General features: G+C 40.6%; 3 protein-coding genes across 24 annotated transcripts in view; all 3 read left to right on the forward strand.

Moving 5' to 3' along the window:
• Positions 1-6,962, forward strand: part of LOC125761504 (zinc finger protein 184) — a 127,205-nt gene extending 120,243 nt beyond the window's left edge. Inside the window, exons 1-12 of one of the 10 annotated variants that reach the window (XM_049422697.1) lie at positions 1,352-1,593; positions 2,709-2,834; positions 3,195-3,477; positions 3,582-3,752; positions 3,816-3,941; positions 4,014-4,338; positions 4,412-4,688; positions 4,820-5,005; positions 5,104-5,194; positions 5,257-5,391; positions 5,466-5,565; positions 5,662-6,962. In XM_049422697.1, coding sequence (XP_049278654.1) covers positions 3,289-3,477; positions 3,582-3,752; positions 3,816-3,941; positions 4,014-4,338; positions 4,412-4,688; positions 4,820-5,005; positions 5,104-5,194; positions 5,257-5,391; positions 5,466-5,565; positions 5,662-5,798 — 1,737 coding nt within the window. In that variant the 5' untranslated portion in view covers positions 1,352-1,593; positions 2,709-2,834; positions 3,195-3,288 and the 3' untranslated portion in view covers positions 5,799-6,962. The other 9 variants (XM_049422695.1, XM_049422696.1, XM_049422687.1 and 6 more) reach the window with 9 other exon arrangements.
• Positions 6,963-7,649: 687 nt separating this feature from the next.
• Positions 7,650-12,031, forward strand: LOC125761499 (protein argonaute-3). The gene is made up of 5 exons (XM_049422682.1): positions 7,650-7,916; positions 7,979-8,076; positions 8,152-9,546; positions 9,624-10,931; positions 11,055-12,031. The coding sequence occupies exons 3-5, from the start codon at positions 8,179-8,181 to the stop codon at positions 11,139-11,141; spliced, it is 2,763 nt and encodes a 920-aa protein (XP_049278639.1). The 5' UTR covers positions 7,650-7,916; positions 7,979-8,076; positions 8,152-8,178; the 3' UTR covers positions 11,142-12,031.
• A 3,431-nt stretch (positions 12,032-15,462) lies between these two features.
• Positions 15,463-21,222, forward strand: part of LOC125761492 (serine-rich adhesin for platelets) — a 124,470-nt gene continuing 118,710 nt past the window's right edge. The window contains exons 1-2 of one of the 13 annotated variants that reach the window (XM_049422659.1): positions 15,463-15,601; positions 15,934-16,202. The gene's annotated coding sequence lies outside the window, so the exon portion shown is untranslated. The other 12 variants (XM_049422662.1, XM_049422661.1, XM_049422654.1 and 9 more) reach the window with 12 other exon arrangements.

Here is a 21,222-nt window from a genome sequence, read left to right on the forward strand (position 1 = left end):
TTCATAAATATTTCGTTAGTGCATGTACATCCAGATAGAGACGTTGGTTTTATGATTATCTTAATACTGATGATTACAAGCACGTCTATAATTCATTGCTCTTAATGTTTTCGCAACAAGAAATTGGTTGACACGTTTACGTATAAGCCTTTTAAATAATAATTTAAAAAACCTAATCTAATCTATCAACATTATAAAAAATATTTTACACGAATGTTAATTTAATGTTAATTTAAGAAATATTTATATAGAATTTAAATATTACTATATTTGTTCATAGTTAAGCTTAAGTTCAAGTTACTTTTATCTATAAAATTAAAAACATGATATCAATAGGAATTTTTTCGATAACCTCGCTTCGTTTAATGCTTAAAGATGTTTTATTATTACATACTAGCTTAGCTGATCCCGCAAACCTTACTTATTCTCTGAAAATATGATTTGTAACGAAATGTTGTCCAGTGCAGTTTTGCATGAAACTTGTATGGAATAAATACTTGTGGGCTCTTTCTACTCTTTAGCCGCCGCCAGTTTCCCAGCGCACTTTTGCCGTTTTACGTGCAACTTGTATGGTACAAAAACTTGTGGGTTCTTTCTACTCTTTAGCCGCCGTTACATTTTAATTAGTCAGCATCCAGATGTTGAGACAATTTATACACTGTGAAAACCTCCTGCCCATGTCAAACAAACTCGTTCTGTTTTATTTCTTGCTGAATGTCAAAGTGCTTCACATTTCACAACCTGGTCTTTTTTAAATGAGTGGTGAGATTAAACCAACATTGTTTCATAACAATCATTAAATATCAAATCCCATTCGGACCGTCCCCACGTAGCAAGGAATAGCCGGCATGACCTCAGAGGTCGTTAAGCCAAGAAGATCATAATAATTTTAAAAAAGTAGTCAAAAAATCGCTTGAATTTGTCGCCATTGTTGTATCGGGCGAAAAGCATTCGGCATAATCGAGCGAAAAAGATGGGAGAGCACGCCCGTTGTTGCCTTTGTCTCTCGCGACCGTTCATTTGTTCTCGCTCATTCTCACGCTAGCGTTTAATGAGCAATATATAGTGCAGGTATCACCAACACTACCAGCTATCCTTCTCCTTCTGGCTATTTTACACCTCGTTCTTGCCTAATGCTTGCCAGTTCTTCAACGTAGATTTTCTACCCTGTACATGATATGGTTTTCGTTGCATGCCTTCTTTTACACGTAAGGCTGTATTCATACTGTGTGTTCCACATACGCATACGCTATCATTTTCTTCTCTCCGTCAGTTTTCTCGCTCTCTGTCTCTCTGCGCTGCTTTCATGCGCTCTCGCTCTCGTCGTTCCGTTCAAAGCAGCATAGCCAACGCCGTCGAAAAGTGAGAAAAACGACCACGGCAGACATACGCTTTTTCCCTTTCATGTGTGCTGGTTGTGTGTGCTTGCTTCTTTTCCCGTGAGTAAACTGCGCCGCCATATTAAAGTGAGACGAAAGAATCTTGCCGCTGTGTTCATCGTGAAACGGATGAAAATTAGAACGGAGACACATTGCGTTTTTGTGTGATTTGTTTTGGGACGCCGCAACAAAACCAGAAACCCCAGCAATACCGGTAAGTGTCCCTAGCGGCACCGATCCGTCGGAAGGTATAGTACGCGTCACGGCCCTATACGTCCCCCGCCACAGGCAGGCAAGCCATTGAAATGGGTACTCTACGAACGGTGATGGTTAGTAGGGGAAAATTTACAGTGAAAAATCGATTCTTTATAACCGACCGGATCGCAAGGTGACACATTCCTGAAAATCACGCGTGGTACAATTGAATCATTTGTGCTGAGGAAAATGCAGCAATGTTGATGCAAAAGCAGTGCTTCCCAAGGAGGAGTCATATTTCGTCACAGATTTTACGTTGTTCCGAAACGATGATGCGACAGAGTAGTTAAATGATATGAGAGAGAGACGCATTTATACACGTGTGTACGGTTGACGCGCACGAGAAGGCAGGAAAAAACTGGACTGCTCCGATAGTGTGCGTGTGCAGCATCACACTCGAGCGAAACATGGTGCAAAGCCGCGAGAGTGAGTTAGCAAATGGCCGAACGCGCGCGTTCGTTCACCGTGAGAAACCAGAAAGAGGAAAGAATTTGTGTGCGGTTTTTGGAAAGCGCATCTTTACCACTAACATATTTATATAGTAGTCAATCGTGCCTGCACTTTATTGTCATCTGTTTCACGTGCCATACGCGATAACTGGTATTTTGGAGTGTTGCATAGAACGTCTAGGATGACGTGAATTTTCTATCCCACCGCAGAACGAACATATCAAAAGCATTAATATGCAGTTTCAAGTGCATCACCCATCCATCGTAAACGGGAGGTTCGACACCAACCATACAGCAATGTACCGCGCAATCATATCACAGCGTTTGATGCGATTTCGTTTTTTTTATACGATGGCCACATTCGCGGTTTATTTATGTTTTTTTTCGATGTATCTCATTTTTTCAGGACATATTCTGAGAAAGTGCGAGTGCACTTGGAATAACGGAAAGATGCATTCGCTGCCTGTTTGCTTTTCTACATTCATTTCTTTTATGTATTCACATTAATAAACTCACACATTTTATGAATTCACATTCACTTTTATGACACATTTCTTCAATGTGTGTCTAGTTTGTATCGAAGGAAAATATTTTAATTTATAATTTGTTTTTTTTTTTTTTTTAGTTTCAGCTGCACATAAAATAAATCTTATAATGCATAACATTTTACATACATGAAAAAACGATGGACGGTACTTTAATGGTGCACAAAGTTATATCAAACCACAAAAACATCGAAACAAGATTCAAGGTAATATATACCTAGTATGTGCGCTCCTATATTCATTTGTTATCGCTTCGATGTCCACCACACAGTAACTATATCAAGTGTGAATAAGATGTTAGCTACATTTTGCCTGTTATAATATTACACGCATATGAAACTAATGCTGTTAATTGTTGTATCAACATTGCGCCCATCAAATACGTTCGACATGATAGCAGAATTTTTATCCCACACTAAACGCTTTCTGCGATACCTAAATTTAATCCAAGTACAATCTTATGAGAATGGAACGTGGAAGAATATTGAATAGATTTGTAAAAACAAAATTACCTCCGTTCGCATTACTCATGCCCTTACACGAGTTTATTTCTGATATATTTGCAGGTTATAATCGTGCAGTTAGAAATTATGCTGAAATTATCTACATCATTCGGACGAGTGTAGAAAGTACTCCAGAACAGCGTTTGCACTAGAAGTCATGTTTACTACAAACAACATCCAATCGGCAACGGGCACACCGATCGGCATACAGTATCAAACAACTACCACCAACGATATCAATAAAGGCAACAAACTGGAGGGTCAAAAGCCAAATCAGCAAGCACCGGAGTTTTCAACGTTTTACGCCAATGTGAATATGATACAAAAGCTAACGCCAACGTCACAGGTAAACCGTGACTGACGGTTGGCATAGCGTTTAAATTCATCCAACACCTTGAATAGACGAATCATCTTCCTAACGCGCCCCATGGTTTGCTTTATCTTCAACAGGCACTGAGCACCGTGAATTTGGCGCAGCTTTCCGATGAAACAAAGACAGTGCAATACATACAACCGTTTGGTTATGCAAACTGTGCGCTGGTCAACCAGATGCCGATACCGAATGGCGTTACCGGGATCACTGTCGATGGGAGACAGCTAGTTGTCAACAAACCCATTACGGTATGCATTTTAGGCAAATTTCTAGGCACGAACAATTTAACATTATTTTCCATCCATTCGCAGAACACCATTTCTAACATCAGTTTCAAGTGCGATGTGTGCGGTTTGATGTTCAACCATTTGACGTTGCTGAACCACCACAAGCGTACCCACAATCAGGATGGGGAAACAACATCGGATGCCATTACGGTAGTAACGCAAGCTCAGAATTTAGTGCAGGCACAAAATCTCATCTCCGAAACGGGTCAAAACCTTGGTCAGATTCAGATTGTCGCCACGGAAGCGCTTGATCCGGCACCACAACAACAGCTCCAACATGCCCAGGACGCTCAGCAACAACAAGCCCAGGCACAGGCCCAGGTACAGGCGCAACAGCAAGCGCAACAGCAGCAGGTCCAGCAGCAGCAACAACAACAGCAAGCGCAACAGCAGCAACAGGTTGCAACGCATACGACCAAGGCGGACAAATCGCAGAAGTGCATCTCCTGCAACGGACCCATCCATAGCAATCCGAAACGAAAGGGACCGAAGCTGATACGCTGCGAAACCTGCATCAATAATGATGGTGCACAACCGGTGGCCAGAAGTAAGTGTTTGCATGCGTTAGCCTATGTGTATGTTGCGTTGTGATCAATTTCAGCGATTATTATTTATTCTAGCGACACAAATCTTTGTTGCACCAGACGGTGACATCAAATTCGAAATTGGCGAAATACCGAACGCATCTAACAGCAACTCGTCTATGGATTCGCTGATGCCGGGACAAATGAACACGATCAAGGCTGAGCATTCGCTTATAACACAACCGAACACACATCCGGTTAAAAAACGTAATGCCGCCACAGTAACGAAATGTAACAAATGTAACGGATCTGGTGTAATTATAGTTGGTGCTGCCCAAAAGAAGCTAATGCACTCATCACAAATACATCAGCAGTGGGTATTCCTTTCGATCGTTGTAACAAACGTCTTTGTAACAAACGTCAATGGTCAAGTCAAACCATTTAGTCTATGATCACTATTATTTTTGGAATTTTTGCGTTTCATTTTGCATGTTTGTTTTTTAGGCCTGAAAAGCCGTTCACCTGTAATACGTGTGGAGGACGTTTCTCGCGCTATTCCAGTCTGTGGTCGCACAAGAAGTTGCACACGGGTGAAAAAAATTATAAGTGTAATGTATGCGGTATAGCATTTGCAAAAGCTGTTTATCTAAAGAACCATATGCGCATCCATACCGGTGAAAAGCCGTACAAGTAAGTGTAGATGGAGAATCTTGTATTGTAACAGTTACACCTTTTTTCACTAAACCTTAACAACTATCGGCATTTTTTTGTATCTTTCGTAATATTAGATGTGGAACCTGCGGAATGCAGTTTTCACAATCGCCGCATTTGAAGAATCACGAGCGAACTCATAGCGGAGAGAAGCCTTACGTATGTGAGGTAAGTACAATCAGTGCTTTAGTGAATTAATATGTTACATCAATGTTTTATGTTATATGTAGGTGTGCGATAAAGGTTTTGCACGTCATGCCACACTCTGGAACCATCGCCGTATACACACCGGAGAAAAACCGTACAAATGTAACCGCTGTCAGTCCGCATTCAGTCAGGCAGCTCATCTTAAGAATCACGAAAAGGTATGGAGTAGAATTTACTTTTTGCATAAACTTTCAACCATGACTAACAATGTTGCTTGAACACTTCTTCTCAGGTACACTCCGGTTTAAAACCTTTCAAGTGTGACATCTGTTCGGCCTCTTTTGCCGATCGTTTCGCGCTGAAGAGGCATCGTGGTATTCATGAAAAATATGGTTCGTTTCATAATAATGATCAATATTCTTAAGGTTGTGTCCATTTCTAACAAAATGTAAATTATTATTTTGTAAAAAAAAAACATCACGATACAGGTCAAACTACTCCACTCCATCAGAATCAACAGCAACAACAACAAGCGTCCCAGCAAGTAGTCACACAACAGGTGGTCCATAAAGAGGAAGTAATCGAAATGGAAGAAAAGCCTCGAGATGTCATCATTGGAATGTAGAAAGGTTCTCACAATCTTAAGCGTGTAGTTCCGATCTATTACAGAATTATTTGTGCGACGGTAATGATACACACGTGTACAAAGTGTGAACATTTTATGTACTACGGAATGGCAGAAGCGATCCATGGAATCGTGTAAATGCATTACTTTATGTAAAATTTGTATGGTTATAGTATAGTCGCATTAGAGCGGTTGTTTGCTGCACATGGTTAAGAATTCATTTCCTCCATCCATGATACATTCATAAAGCTATCCTATGTAAGGAATGCTAGACTCATGGAAAAACATATTGCAGAAGATGAGAAAAATGTGCTTCCCTATCTATCATCAAACGGCCGTAACGCGCGTTGTTAAGGGAAAGAACAACTCTGGAACGAAACTTATTCCAAAAAGGAATAATGATGCTAACAATTACAGCACATAGTTAAGCTCTTCCCTACAGTTATCCCATTTTTCCAGATTTTCGGGCCGGAAATCGGTTTTTAATACATACACACTGTTTACAAGGAAAGACTGTACAATGAATTACAGGGCAACATTTGTAAACAAAGTACAGTGCATCGTTCAGCTAGTGCTGATTGCTATCTAACTTCAATTTTAAGTTCAGTCTTTTTGCTTAAAAGAAATCTTAACATAAGAGAGCATTTGGAAAAGAAATGTAAGCGTATGCGATTAAGAGAATATTGACATTCACAGATAAACAATTTGTGGTAATGTGGTAGGTGTTATTAATTTAATGACAACTATTATAACAGATACGTTTATTGGCATATGCAAGTACGATTAAATCAATTATTATTATGATTTTTTTCCAATTTCAATAGCGCTTTCATTGTTTGGTGATTCCCTTTTTTCAGTATAGCGATTTTCTGATCAATCTATAAATTTCGCATAGCAAGTTTCTAGGACAAACAGGTCATATCGATCACCTTGGTGGAACATAATAGGTGGAAAAGTAAGAAAAATTTACGTTAGCCAGTTAAGAAACTGTGTCGATTTTAATATCGTACATCAATTCATGCGTCCCTCTTTAAAAAGCGCTGCAAACGTATTTAAGTGATGACACACATAACAACAAATAGAGCAACCCCAGACCCGACAAATCTCTACCAATTCACCATGGTAATTGTTCATTATTGAACCATAAAGCCATTTCCCGAGTTATTTGTCTCATTTATTACTACCGAAAATGGGTACATGCCGAAAGATGAAAATGCTGTGTGATTTTGTATGCAGTGACAGCGTTGTTTCCTAGTCGCAGCACAAAGACGTCAAAATCTGCCAGCAAGATTGTCTGTTTCGAGCAGCATATAATGGGTTTTTTAAACTGCTTTTAAGCATCTAAACTACCAAAATAAGAGTGAAAAAGTGTTAAAACTTTAATTGTGTAATCCTTTCAGTCGTTTAAAACGTTTATTGTCCCTTATTTGCACTGTCGATAATAGGAACACAGCCTGCCTAAAACAGAAAAAACTATGTCTACGTTTTTATGAATATTGCACATAAAGCCCATTAGAATCACAAAATTTAGTAGGTAGGTATGCAGGAAGATACCTACTACGAAAGTTTTTTCAACCGCAATAGATAACATCGTCTTCAAACACAAATATTTTATATAATAGGTCTATTGTTGTATTCAGAAACGTATTGGAAAATGAAGAGTAACCTTTGACTAGCATCCAATATGAAATTAATATTTGAATAAAAAAAACTAATTGAATCAAGTAGGTACAACATGTATTTTCATGTTTTGCATAACAGCAGCACGAAGGTGCAGAAAACTGGAGCAGTCACCCTATTTCGAAAGTTCCGACAGGCGGAATCTCGGGCGATCGATATACAATCAATCCCCACAATACGCGACAGTTTATATTAACGGATTCATTGTATGTGTTTTCCGAGCAAAATCAACAGGCTTTCTTGCCCTGGCACGTTCCATTCTTAGCCAGGTAGAGCGAGTAAGGAATACGCTTTCCATTTCAGCCAAAAATCCTTCCATACGGTATTATCATATAAACCCATTTTCGACTCCGTTCTTTAAGTGCCAAAAACTGTTGATGAAATTATTTAATGCCCTTTTGTTGCATTTTTTATTATTGGCGATTTTCTTTCCGAAAAGTAGGTCTGAGTATCTAGTTTAGAAAGCGAATATTTACATTGCTCAATATATTCCAATGTAGACGGCAGAGTTGTCATCGGTAGCTGTCAACGTTATAATTCGTGCGATCGCAATACACAAACCACGTTCATTTCCTAGAAACCGGTGCCTTTTTCTACAGTACGCCTCGAGCATGTGCCGCTTTACGTGAAGGAAATTACAACTATACAGTTTATATTTTCTTCTATTCAACAGTACGAAACTGCATTTACAGCTAGCAAGATGAGTAAGCGGATGAACTTTTTGCGTTCAATCATCGATGCCTCATCGAACAGTTCCGTCGATGGATCGAATGATAATTCCGCAAACCCTGACAGTGGATACCGAACGGAACAGTTGTCTGTAGAAGAACAGAATGCTGCCCAGTTACCAGCAGTAGGTTTAGGGCGCGGACGGTCCCATGCACTTGCCGCATTCCTAAAACCATCGAAAACCACCGATGGAAGCTTACCACTAGTTGCAACCATGCCAAATTTGGCCATTGGAGGCCGTGGACGATTTTTACAGAAGTTGTCGTCTGTTGTACCAGATCCAAGCAAAACTTCCGAATCCGGAGTAGTTTCATGTAGTTCATCTGAGGTTGATGCTGCTGTAATGGAGGAAAATTTGGGTAAGTTCCTTCAATCAACACACCTGCAGGTTCCGAAGAAGGCGGCCACGTTCGTACTGGAGAAATCAAAAGAACCGGAAGAGTATGCGAGACGTACCGGAACGAGTGGGACAAAGGTACAGATGATGAGCAACTTTATGGAGCTGAAATGTGAACAAAATCGAGGAGTGTTTGTTTACACGGTCGATTTTGAACCGTACGTAGACTCGAAACGGGCGCGCCAGCAATGTGTGGACAGTCATCGTAATATCTTCGGCAAGGCGTACACATTCGACGGTCATATGCTGCTGCTTCCAATGCAACTGCCAGAGTCGAAAACGGTAATTACCGCTAAGGCTCCGACGGATGAAACGCCTGTGAAGATGATAGTGATATTTCGAGTTCAACAGCGCATGCATCAAAACGTGATGCTATATAACAAAATATTTCGGCGTATCATGTACATTCTGCAACTGTCCGAGATGGGACGCAAGCACTACGATCCCTCGCAAGCACGCATCGTGCCACAGCACAAGCTTGAAATTTGGCCAGGTTTCGTAACGGCGGTGGATGAGTATGACGGAGGATTGATGTTAAATCTCGACGTCACGCATCGCGTTTTAATGCAAACGACGGTGTACACTCACATCAAAACAATCGCACAGTGCCGAGAAGCCCAGTTTCATGACAATGTGCTGAAGTCACTGCTCGGATCAGTCGTTCTAACGCGTTACAATAAAAAAACGTACCGGATCGATGACGTTTTGTTTGATCTGAACCCACTCTGCACGTTCCGTTATGGAGATCGCGATATCACGTACGTCGAATACTACAAAAAGCAGTATGGAATTGAAATACAAGACCATCAGCAGCCAATGTTGCTAAATCGCTCTGAACGGAAAGTTAGCAACAGTGAAAAACCGCTGGAAATTGCGCTGTGCTTAGTACCGGAGCTCTGCTACCTAACCGGGCTGACCGATGAGATGCGCAAAGATTATAAGGTACGGTTATGATAATGAATATTTTTGAGAAGGCGCAAAACAAAACGAAATGATTTACTTTTTATTTGTTATTGTAGGTAATGCGGGATATTGCCACATATACCCGCATCACACCTAGCCAGCGCGTACTGGCAATGCAAAAATTTTGCGAGAACGTTAACAAAAACGAGGTAGCACGGGATCTATTGGCCTCTTGGGGTTTAGAATTGAAGACCACACCCCAACTAATGGTGGGACGCCAACTACAGGTTGAAAATATCACGTCCGGCGGGGGAACTGTCGGCAGTGCCGGTCCCAGCGTGGACTTCACGCATCAGGTGACCAACAATCCAATGCTAGAAATTGTCCACATTCGTCAGTGGATGCTGTTGTATACGCAGCGTGATGAGCGGTTCGCCACGATGTTCATGGATTGTGTGAAGCGTATCAACAAACTGCTCGGAATGGAAATCGTTCAGCCTCAGATCGAAATTCTAGCACAGGACACAACGCAACTGTACGTTCAGGCGCTACGCACACGTATTCGTCCGGGAACGCAGATTGTGGTTATAATCTGTCCAACGTCACGCGACGATCGATATGCTGCGATCAAACGTATCCTCTGCACTGAGGTACCGATCCCATCGCAAGTCATAAACGCACGCACACTCGCTAATGATAAGCGCAATCGATCGATTGTGCTAAAGATTTTGCTGCAGATGAACTGTAAACTTGGTGGTACGCTTTGGAGCGTAAATATACCATTGAAGGAAACGATGATTTGTGGTATGGACAGCTACCACGAGGGTATGAAACGAGCGAATTCTGTATCCGCGTTCGTCGGCTCGTTGGATTCTTCCTTCACGCATTGGTACTCTCGGGCAACGATTCAGGAACGTAAAGAAGAACTGTTGAACGGGATGTGCGTATCACTCGAGAAAACGCTGCAAGCCTACCGGCGCCGCAACTGTACGCTCCCACAAAAGATCATAATTTTTCGCGATGGTGTTAGTGATTCAATGATGGACGTCTGCGAGCAGTACGAGATTCCACAGCTGGAGGCAGCCTGCAAGAAGGTCGCACCAGATTACGCCCCAAAGATCACCTTTATCGTGGTGCAGAAGCGTGTTATAACGCGCCTGTTTAGCTTGGCTGGAGGTGGGCCCGACGGGTTAGCAAATGCTCCGCCCGGTAGCGTGCTTGATCACATGGTAACGCGTCGAAACAAATATGATTACTACCTTGTGGCACAAACCGTCCAAATGGGAACTGTAACACCAACGCACTACATCGTGCTGCGAGACGATTCTCAGTTTTCACCCGACGTGCTGCAGCGACTGAGCTACAAAATGTGCTACATGTACTACAACTGGCCCGGAACTATCCGGGTTCCCGCCTGCTGTCAGGTAATTTACAAACACCCTCCCACCCATTCAACCACCAACCCACACACACACACATCATGCTAAAGTACCACAAACCCATGAGAATCCTATCTTTTTTAAATTCATGTACTTTCACTTTCACAGTACGCACATAAACTAGCCTATCTTATTGGACAATCGGTGAAGCGAATGCCCGCAGAAACATTAAACGACAAACTATTCTTCCTTTAAATTCTGGCCATGGGATGAGCGGCGGTCCTTTCATATGGAACTCAACGACAAAGGTAAAAATGGACACCTTTATATGTTGGATCTTAATCATGTTAATTTTTTTTATGGATCTTAATCATAGTTAGATGTTTCACGTGTATCTCGATAGTTTAAGCAAACGCAAAAGGATCCAAAGGGTTACAAAAGAGAGAATTTATTTACATTGAAGGATAAAAGAACATTTAAAGTATAAATGAAATGAAAAACAGTTGTTTATCAACAGATTAATTATGTGAATTTATATCGAATAGATGCAGACGTACTTCCATGTTTACAATATTTGTGTTAAGTAACACAGTTGATTTTTAAAAATCTGTTAAATCAATCGGCTTCTAATTCCTCATATTCTCCTTCTTCTCCTTTATTAATTTGTTACGAAATGTATCTGATCTATAATCAATACTTCGACCAATTTGTTTAAATGTTAAAGAAATGACCTAATTTTTCTGATTTTTTTGCCGCAAGAGAAATTAAATACTTACGTTTCTAAATAATTTCATTTAAATTAAACAGCTGAAAAAAATCACCTAATGTGTACGTATGAAACGTAAATGAAATTGCTTAACTATTTCTCATTAAAATTTCCACTATTTGCAAAACAACGAATCAATAATGATAAGTGGATTACTTACGGTTTTTTAGTAATGCTTTTTGCGTCTCAGAAACCAGTTACTGATGTATATGATAAGAAACGATAAGGAAACGAGAAGGATTTCTTAAAAAGTTGTTTTGTATTCAAACCGGAAATTTATTAAATTCTATCCTCATTCAAATAATAAATTGCCCTGCCACTGATACTGAACGAATCTTAAACGTGGATAAAATAAATTCAAGTAATAAGAAATGAAAAATCAGACAATCAGACTTTCTAAAATAGAGCAGTATCTACGAAAATATTATGTGTTTTCATAACATTCATTGTTTGGTATTTGGTTTGGTGGTGGTGCAAGCAAACGCGTTAACATTCTCATGTGCTAGTAGGCGTATTGCAATGACGTATGCAAGTTTGCAGCTGTAATGTTTTAAAAATATCTTCGCAGTTTCGAAAAATCGATGACGTAGAGCATGCCGATTGTCATTACAATACTTTAACCCTTCGGTTTCCATTTGCGCCAAATGTCGTTCCTTGTACCAAAAACAACACAACACCACGTTTGCCGGACAGAGCATCCTTTCAACAAACGGCGCAATAGCATTTACGGATGCATGGAGCCATATATGTAAGTGAGGACATACAATGGTGCATTGGATGTCAATGTATCGAGGACGGACGGTTACGGTGGCTTTCTCGTCAGGCGTAACCTACCCGAATGCATACAACCGTAGGCCCGTGCTCCGATTGCCTTTCCTTTGCAATCTGTAAACGGTATTCCAGACACACGGGTACAACCCCAATCACCACTCAAACAAGAGCCACTGGGTACGCGCCGGCGTATGTTGGGCTCGGTTTACTACGTTTGTTCCCTTTGCACGTCTCTTTCGTTCGTTGCTACTTGCACCACATGAGTGACTCAGCGTATCCTGCTAGCTTGCTCATTTATTACGTCTCTAAAATGTTGCTCTATTTCTAAGTGTCAGCACTCTGGAGTATAGGTGTGTATGTGCACATGTTCTTTGAAGAAATTTAGGACAGAGTTGGGTCAGTCTGCTTTGCACTGTTACATGCTCTACCCAGCGTCCTTCGTCACCCGGGCTGTCCTGCCGGCCTTGGCGCCTGGTAGTGAAAACAGGCGCATATGAGGCGGTTCCGCTAGTCGATATCTAGGACAATTTGTCTATAAATAGACCAGCGTACTAATCGATTCATGCTGGCCCGATAATTGACTACCACAATGAGCAGTGATCCACGCCGTTACCGGCGATGTTACTAAATCCAAATGAAACCCGAGAGCATCTTACATTACTGCAATTGGGAATAAGTTGTTCATGTTTTTGAATGTTTACTTAACCTATCTGTCGTTTCACTTAATGTCCTGCCACAGCCGAAAGCCATTTTGGTCTTATCGGTATTGTGATTATACTGCTGCTTTTGCCATTGCCATTTGCCGTAAGTATGTTCCAAGAATTAGTTAATATTAAAGAATTGCGTTACAAAATTCACACATAAAGGCACACTATCTTTTTAAAAGCTAACCTACCGCAGCATACGATGGCTGTTTTCCCTGGTTTTGCATCACACGTACACATCCACATACCGATTTTGCGTTTTCATCCTTTTTGGACACACCCATACAAATACGTGCTCGCACACACAGGAGCGGGAAAAAGGCGCTTACGAACGATGCGAAAAAATAAGGCGCAATATCTTGGGCTCTAGGCGCTAACAGTGGATAAGCCTGCGAAAGGATACATGTACGTTCATTCGACAATGTCCTGTAATGTCACACAGGAAGGTTGATTGGATGGAAACAATCGATGCGTAACACCTGAGGTGATGCCCTAGATTTTCCCGCCACTAATGAAGACTGTGAATGTATCCACGCCCAAAAGTAATTTTAAGATGTAATGAAAGACGGATTTGTAACAAATTTTCTAATTTGTAATTTGTAATTATAACAAAATTAGCATTGGTGAATATGGAATCAAGCTTCGTTCTTAGCTTTAGGGTCCGTGAATGTCACGATATTACGAACCGTGATAACAATTACCGATCGACAATTCTGAGGCACCGTTTCAAATTTCTCTGAGAGTAAATCGGTAAGTTCACCTAACTGGATCCTAACCGCAGGTCACTGCTTAGAAAGAGTCGCTTCATCCCAGGTGTCCGTAAGAGCCGGATTAACGTAGAAGGAAGACGGTGTCATTATACGCAATGCTAGGTGCAATGTGATCCATCCGGATTGGAATGCATCTACGAACGAAGCCGATTGCGTTGGTTGAGCTGGAGGAGTCACTTCCACTAAACAGTCAAACAATTGCGTCGATTGAAATGCCAGAACATGGCGAAGAAATTCCGGTGGAACGTTCAAAGGCGATGGTTTCCGGTTGGTGTATCATTCGAACTAGATCCTGTTGATCCAACGTTTATCACTCGAACCTGATCCTGCGTGCTACCTTCTCGTGCTTCGTCCATCGGGATAACTGCCAGAAACCTTACCGTCGAAATAACAACATTTCCGTATTGTTTGACCGTATGTTGTGTGCGGGTGGTCATGACGCATGCCAAGGTGATTCCGATTGTCCGCTCGCGGTTGATCATCTCCTAGTCGGAATGGTTTCCTTTGCTATCGGATGTGCTAAACCAGACCTCCCGGGTGTAAATGTACTTGTTTCATCTGCGCGCGAATGGATTCGAGAGGTTAGCGGTGTATGTATGTATAACTTTTGAGCGGAATGGAAATTTGGCAAAGCGTAATTAATTTTGGTGCAGAATAAAAAAGATACGCCTTGAAAAGTATAATTATATGTATTTATCTTTGGCAAAGGTATACAGTTGCTTTGTATTATTTCATTTCGCCTAAATTTCGAAACATTATTATGCAGGAATTGCAATTGACTCTTAATTGAGAAAAATACATGTGAGTTAATCATGCGGACTGGTATTTCACTAAGTTACTATAAAAATGAGCCAAGTTTTTGAGATGTGCTGAAAAAGTTACACGCTGTCCGTCCTTGTTGTGTCCATTCCAGTCTATTTCCAAAACAGTGGCGGATCTAACACGGAGACGGAGCAGACGGCCGGCTAGAGCTCCGACGGTCAGGCCCCCGCCATTTCATAAGGTATTGAAGTAATACTCCACACTCCGCTATATTTCTCCGATTGCTTCACCATAACATATTTATGCGCTATTCCATACATTTAGGCTATTTCTTAAACTACATTACCGCATACGTCGCAAGATAATGAATAAAAACATTACATTATAATAATGTCATAAGGTAATGGATAAAAACACCTACTATGAAATAGGCATTACAAACCAGTCATATTTAAAATATATAATTTGTATTTTGAGTTTTTAGCGTCACAAAAGAATACATGAACCTTTTACTAATTTTAATTTGGAAACAAATTTAGCAACCTTCAATGATTAGTGCGTAATTTATGATAGGCTATGCGGACCACTGTGCTGTGCTTGTTATTGGGAAAATATTTAATTTTTTGGTTTCATCGGAAACACGATGTAGCCGAATCCGGTAGTAGTGTGTGTGATTTGTTATGATACTCGCTGAGAATGTTTTGTTCAGTCCTCTCACACACCATTCAACCCACTCTCGCAGTGCTGCATGCTGCAGCCACTTGATTGTGCGGTGTGTGCGTGTCGGCTACTCGTTGCACGGATAATGCCAAGACGTGAGACGGAATATTTTGTGATTACTCAAAAACCAAGATGGACGCGGTTGGACTGTCAGTGAAAAGCGTCGCTTCCGTATTTCATGTAAAAAAGTGTGTAATATGGTGAAAAACTGTGCAGAATATGGTGCGTAAGTAGCAGTGAATAGCTCTGACTGCTTTGCTACGGTTGGTTAATTGTTTAGACTCAAGATACCACAGAAAATCATCATTTCTCTCCCAATCTGGGTGCTGTGTGTGTGTTCTCTTTTTTCGGGGTGCATGATTGTTCAATGTGTTTCAATCGTTGATCTGCGTGGTTGCTTTTTTTGGCTAGTTTAAACGTCCGTCGTGTAGTTGGTGGTTTTGTCATAAAATGCTGTCTTTTTGGTAGTGTTTTTTTGTTCTCTCTCTTCACTTACCCACCAGATTGATTTAATCGTACTATTATTGTGTGTTTGTTCATTTGCTTTTTACAAGTGCGCAGTATGTGGCGATAGCGGTGTGCGCGTGTGCAAGTGTGTGTAAACGCCTGAAAGGGAGAAAGAGATAGAGTTAATGAGTGAGAATCGCAGAGACGGTAGAAGAACTGACCCCATTCCTCCGCAATTTTCGATCGAGATGCTGCAAAAAGCAAAAGAGCGCTTGCGTTTATACTGATGTGTTGTCGTTTGTTTTTAAAACGTTTGAAAACAAAAATGTCGGTTCCCATGCTTCCCTGTGCGTGCAAGCTTTTCCAGTGTGCTTCCGTAAGATAACAATCGTAAACAAGCAGCATCGTTCACTTGAGCTGATGGTCCCCGTTAGCATCCAGCGTTATCATCGTTGCCGTTGTCACGGCTGCTGGTGATTCTCGGAATCCGACAACAACGAAAGGATCTACCACGAAATTTCCAGGAAAAACCATGATGCGGTGATGCGTGTCTACATCCTACTTGGATGTGTGCGTATTGTTATGCACGTGTGTGCATGTGTATGTGTTAAGAAGGTTAGAAGGCGCGTGTGAGCTGAAAACACATTAAATAATAGAAGATATTGCACCGTAAGCAAAGTTTTCATTGCATACCGTGGTGTTATTCAACCGTTTGACATAGTGTTAATGTGTGTATGCCGATGCTATAAAAAGTAACGTCTTAAATGTGAATGTCTTATAATAATGACACGCACTTTTTTCTATTTGCTTACCGAATAAAGAAAATAAAATTAACTTCTACGTGGATATCGAGCAGCCTTGTCTCAACTGTTCTCACATTCACCGCATAAAGCACTTTTTTTGTTGCTATCAATCAGCAGCATCATCATCGAAGCAGGTGCAGCGACAACCGTGCTTCCTCCACCTTGCTTCTAGGTTGTAGGCATTATTTGCCTTCGCTTATTTCTTCCCCAAACCACACTCTTTTGCACACTTTTCCATGGCAATGTGTTAAAGTATTGCCAAAGGGCTGCCTATGCTCCATTGCTCGTTTCTGTCTCCCTTTTTCTCTCTCTCTCTCTCTCTCTCTCTCTCTCTCTCTCTTTCTCTCTCTCTCATTCTCGATTATTTCGAATCGAAAAATTGTGAAATTCATGCTGACCCTGGCGATTGTGCGTACGCGTGTGTTTGGGTGTGCGTTGGATGCATGCGGTTATAGAAGCATATAAGTTGCGACATGTTGACTTAACTTTGTTTTCTATAATTGTTAAAATGGTGTAGTTTAACGCAATTATTTGCCTGCTTAACATTGTGTATTGCATATTCCCATCCAGTGTTTCGTTTATTCCACACCTCGTACACCGTTAGCTCGCGTGCGCATGTGTGTGTTGTTTTTCTTTTATTACGTCTAAATGTGAGCTGATGCTAGTCGTTGCGCATGCGCCCGTATGAATGAAGTCGTGCTGCGTGATCGGGCGCAACTATGTGTATGTGCTTGCGTTTGTGTGTGAATGAGCGCGTTGGCGTAGATGGATGTGTGCGGTCCGAGCGCAATGTTTTGTTTTGATTCTCCACGTACCGTTCCAGAGGGCTGTTGTCGCGCGGGACTGTGGGAAGCAGTATGTTGTGTTTTTGTTACGAAACAACTTGGCAAAATCGAAACGCATATTAGCGCGATGGGGTTTAATGTTGTGTGTGGGTTAGGGCTTCTAAAGGAAGGGGCTTTTGTAGGGAAATGGAAAGGGTTTGGTCAAGTAAAGTGTGGAAAATACAAACTTGACACGCTTTTTAGTCAGCTTTCTCAAAAAATCACGAGGCATTCCAAGAGAGTTGAAAATCGATAGCCAGCATGAACGGCTGGAAATGTAATTGTTTCCATCCATTTGCATAAACGTCAAACGAAATACAAAACCTCATGGGTGGCCCGAGCAATAACGACAACTTGAAAAAAAATATATGAACTATGGAACCTATAAAATATATAACTACTATTTAGTTATATGAACACGTACATGAAATATGAAAATTCTTTGAAAAATTTTATCTTAGAATCGCAAATTTATACACTTAAATTTGTGTTTTGTGCGACCGGTGTTCCATTTATTTTTTTATTATTTAAAAGCTTTTCTTTCAATATATTGCTTTATGTCTGTTGGTAAACAAATGCTCAATTTGCTGCCTGATAAAAATATATACGTTCAGAACAATCACTTTCAATCAGTTAATGGCACAACATTTTCAACGTCTTGCAGTAAGAAACAATAATTATCGTATCCACAAATATTAAACTAGTGGTTGTGCACATTTTATCTTGCGGAATGCAGTCTATAAACTGATTCAGTACATGTGTGTGCATTATTTAAAGGTTCCGGTCCACCCCTGCCGTTTTATTGTTTTGCATTAGGACAAAATCCACATCGATGGTGGTGGCCACGGTTATTGTCATTCGAAAAATTCGCGTTCTACCTTCGCTTCATTGCTGTGGCTTTCGATGGCGTTAAAAATCGGCAAATGTGCAACCTCAATGTAAACAGTTATTTATTGTGCTTTTCCCTCCTCATTATCTCGTAGTGTGTACTCTTATTCTTCTTTTTACCGCAGTTTATTCTATGTAATATTTAGCACGTTTTGAATCGGTCCGTTCACTGCAAAACGAGAAAGCCCTCTCTGCCGCTCCACACACCCACACACTCCAAACAGGGTTCTGTTTACACGCTGACATGCTGGTTCTACCGCTATGCGACCAAAATGCAACCAATATGCACATTGCGAGCAAAACGCTTTGAATAGATACCACCTTTGCGTCACGCAATGCGTTGCGATACGCTGTGTCGTATCGTACCACAAGTACCACAATCGATGCATTTTGACATTAAGAATGACATTAGGTTGCAGTTTTGTAGAACAATGCTTTAACATTTTACATGAGAAAAAATTGAAATAATCTCGTATCAAACCATAACAAACGCACGATTTTAACTGAATACATAGAAAATTAGTCATAGCACTAGTAAAAAATTCTTTTAGATTTTATGAAAAGCTTAAAATAATAAAACGTATGTGATCTCATTGTTGTTTTTAGTCTCAATTTACATCAACATTCGGAAAACATGGTTTAACTTGTTTTAGACCTGTTAAAAAAATGTTATATTCTTACATTTCTCGACCAGCTGGTCGATACTGTTGTAAGAAAATAGTTCGAATATAAAATATACGAGCGTATTCTACAATGTTTGTATGGAAACCTAGCAGCGAGTAAGCCGCCAAACGTCAAAATGAATATAAAAAAAACTAATAGAAAGTATCATACATCCACAGTTGGGACTATTGCGTTTTTTTGTTCATGTTTTTTGTCGGTTCACTCAGAGCGGGTTTAAAACATGACGTGAAGTTTATTGGCAGTTTATCCCCAAAACATATTCCAAAAATGCATTAGATCTGTATCTAATTTTCATTGAAGAACATTTGATCGTATATACAAGAACATCTCTGAAAAGAGGAGATGTTGGATGTTTTTAATTTTATCCATCATCCGTCAACGTCCCGTTTGCTAGCATCAATGAAATGTACGTATTGGAGCTTTTGTATGTGTGGAAGCCAAACTCCCAGGCACCAGGGCAAAACACATGTGTGTGTGTGCATGCATGAGTGCGGGCATTTTGTTCTCTTTCACTACATAAATCCCTCGGCACGAATGCACTTTTTTCAGTCGGTTGAGTGAACGTGGCAGTGTGAAATATTGTGCAAACGGTGCACATTGCTACGCGCTTGCGTCCGTAGTAGAGGTGTATTTTTACGATGTTGTTTACTCTCGTTTTGTAGCTGCACACGCCTTAGGGAATTGAATATGTGAGGAAGGTTTGCGGAGGGGAGGAGGGGGGAGGGTGTCGAATTGCGCTGTGAACTGGGGTTTTGTTTTTGCAACGGCTGTCCCGGTCCTGCGACTCGCTATCGACTTCCCTTGACAGGGGGATCTACCTCCTTTTACAGGGTGGCGGTACATGACTTGAAGTTTGTTGCTCATTTATTCCATCCAGAATCACCCCGCAACCGTTTGTTTCATTTTGTGTTTTTTTTGGTGCATTGATATAAAGGAAATACAGAAAAACAAAGCAGAAATAATGAAATACTTTTCTGGGACCAAGTTAAGGTGTTGTGTTGCGGCAAACTGAGCTAGAGTAATAACTAGACTCATCGTATTCTTCGTTAGGTTTGCTCTTTCATCCGGTACATTCATACTGGTTTTATTGGGAGCAGGAGCAGCTTGTAGGCGGAAGACGGACAGAAAGTTGTTTACTAACGTACCTTTACCGTAGCCATTTCTTGGTTTGGTATTTTGTTTTAGTTTGCTGTGTGTTTTTGGTTCCAATCACTTCAGCCATATCCACTGCATTTCCTGTCTGAAGGCTAAAAAGCGCATTGCAACTGTAGTATTCGCGCTACCACTGTTCAAGAATAGAAATAATGATGAAAATAGAGCATTGAAATGGTATTTCTTTGGTGGCTTTCAGAAAGAGGTTAAATAAATATTACATTTTTTTAAACTTTTTAATAAATCTTATCTACATGCATCATGCATCTTGATGCAAACAGTGTATTGAAATGTGATGAACAAAAAGATTTATAATTATTGAGGGTCATTACTAGTGTAAAATACGACATAATATGAATTAAGAAATGACTTAACCAGACGTTTCTTGAACCCCGGCATTCCATGCAGTTTAAGTGTTTGTATCTGAAGAAAGAGCTACACGGGGAGTACGGAGTGTACGTCCATTAATGGAGCATTTAGAGCGATTAATATCGCATATGGGATATTTTATATCAAAGCCTACTAAAGTACTAAAGTAAAACATCCTGTAGTGTGAAATAGAATGAGTTTTGCATAAACAAATGCTGTTGATAAAATATAAGCACATATATAATGGAAAAATGTTACACTTGAAATTCTTTTGATATTTTAACCAATTTTCCATTTCTCACTACATGCAGTGAATCAACAAACCAGTCTGATTATCAGTAAAAGTTGATTTAACGATCAACCGAACGTCTTCTTTTCCACTTTAAGCAGGTGTTCGAACACTTTTCTTGGTATGCCGTACGTGGTGTATTACATTCGTGTCCGTGCTGTCCATCTGTCTCGCTTTTCGGTCAAAGAATCATAAATATTCCACTCATCTATGCACTCAGTATGCGGTGTCCAATTGCATCTCACCTTTCTCATTTTTTTAGCTCATAAGAGCACTTAACGAAAGGGATGCACTTTTGCACATGCCACGAATTTGTAGTCAAACAAACTACCATGGCACGAAATCAAAGACCACGTGATGAAGTGCGTGCATCTTAAGCTTATTGCA

This window comes from Anopheles funestus, chromosome 2RL, assembly GCF_943734845.2.
Source record: "Anopheles funestus chromosome 2RL, idAnoFuneDA-416_04, whole genome shotgun sequence".
In the NCBI taxonomy this organism is placed as follows: Eukaryota; Metazoa; Arthropoda; class Insecta; order Diptera; family Culicidae; genus Anopheles; species Anopheles funestus.

What these genes read in the sequence shown, in the direction of transcription:
- LOC125761499 (XM_049422682.1), top strand. Translation starts at nt 8,179, where the DNA reads ATGAGTAAGCGGATGAACTTTTTGCGTTCAATCATCGATGCCTCATCG. An exon ending in AGATGCGCAAAGATTATAAG is followed by an intron (nt 9,547 to 9,623) that starts GTACGGTTATGA and finishes TTGTTATTGTAG; the next exon opens with GTAATGCGGGATATTGCCAC. An exon ending in GGGTTCCCGCCTGCTGTCAG is followed by an intron (nt 10,932 to 11,054) that starts GTAATTTACAAA and finishes TCACTTTCACAG; the next exon opens with TACGCACATAAACTAGCCTA.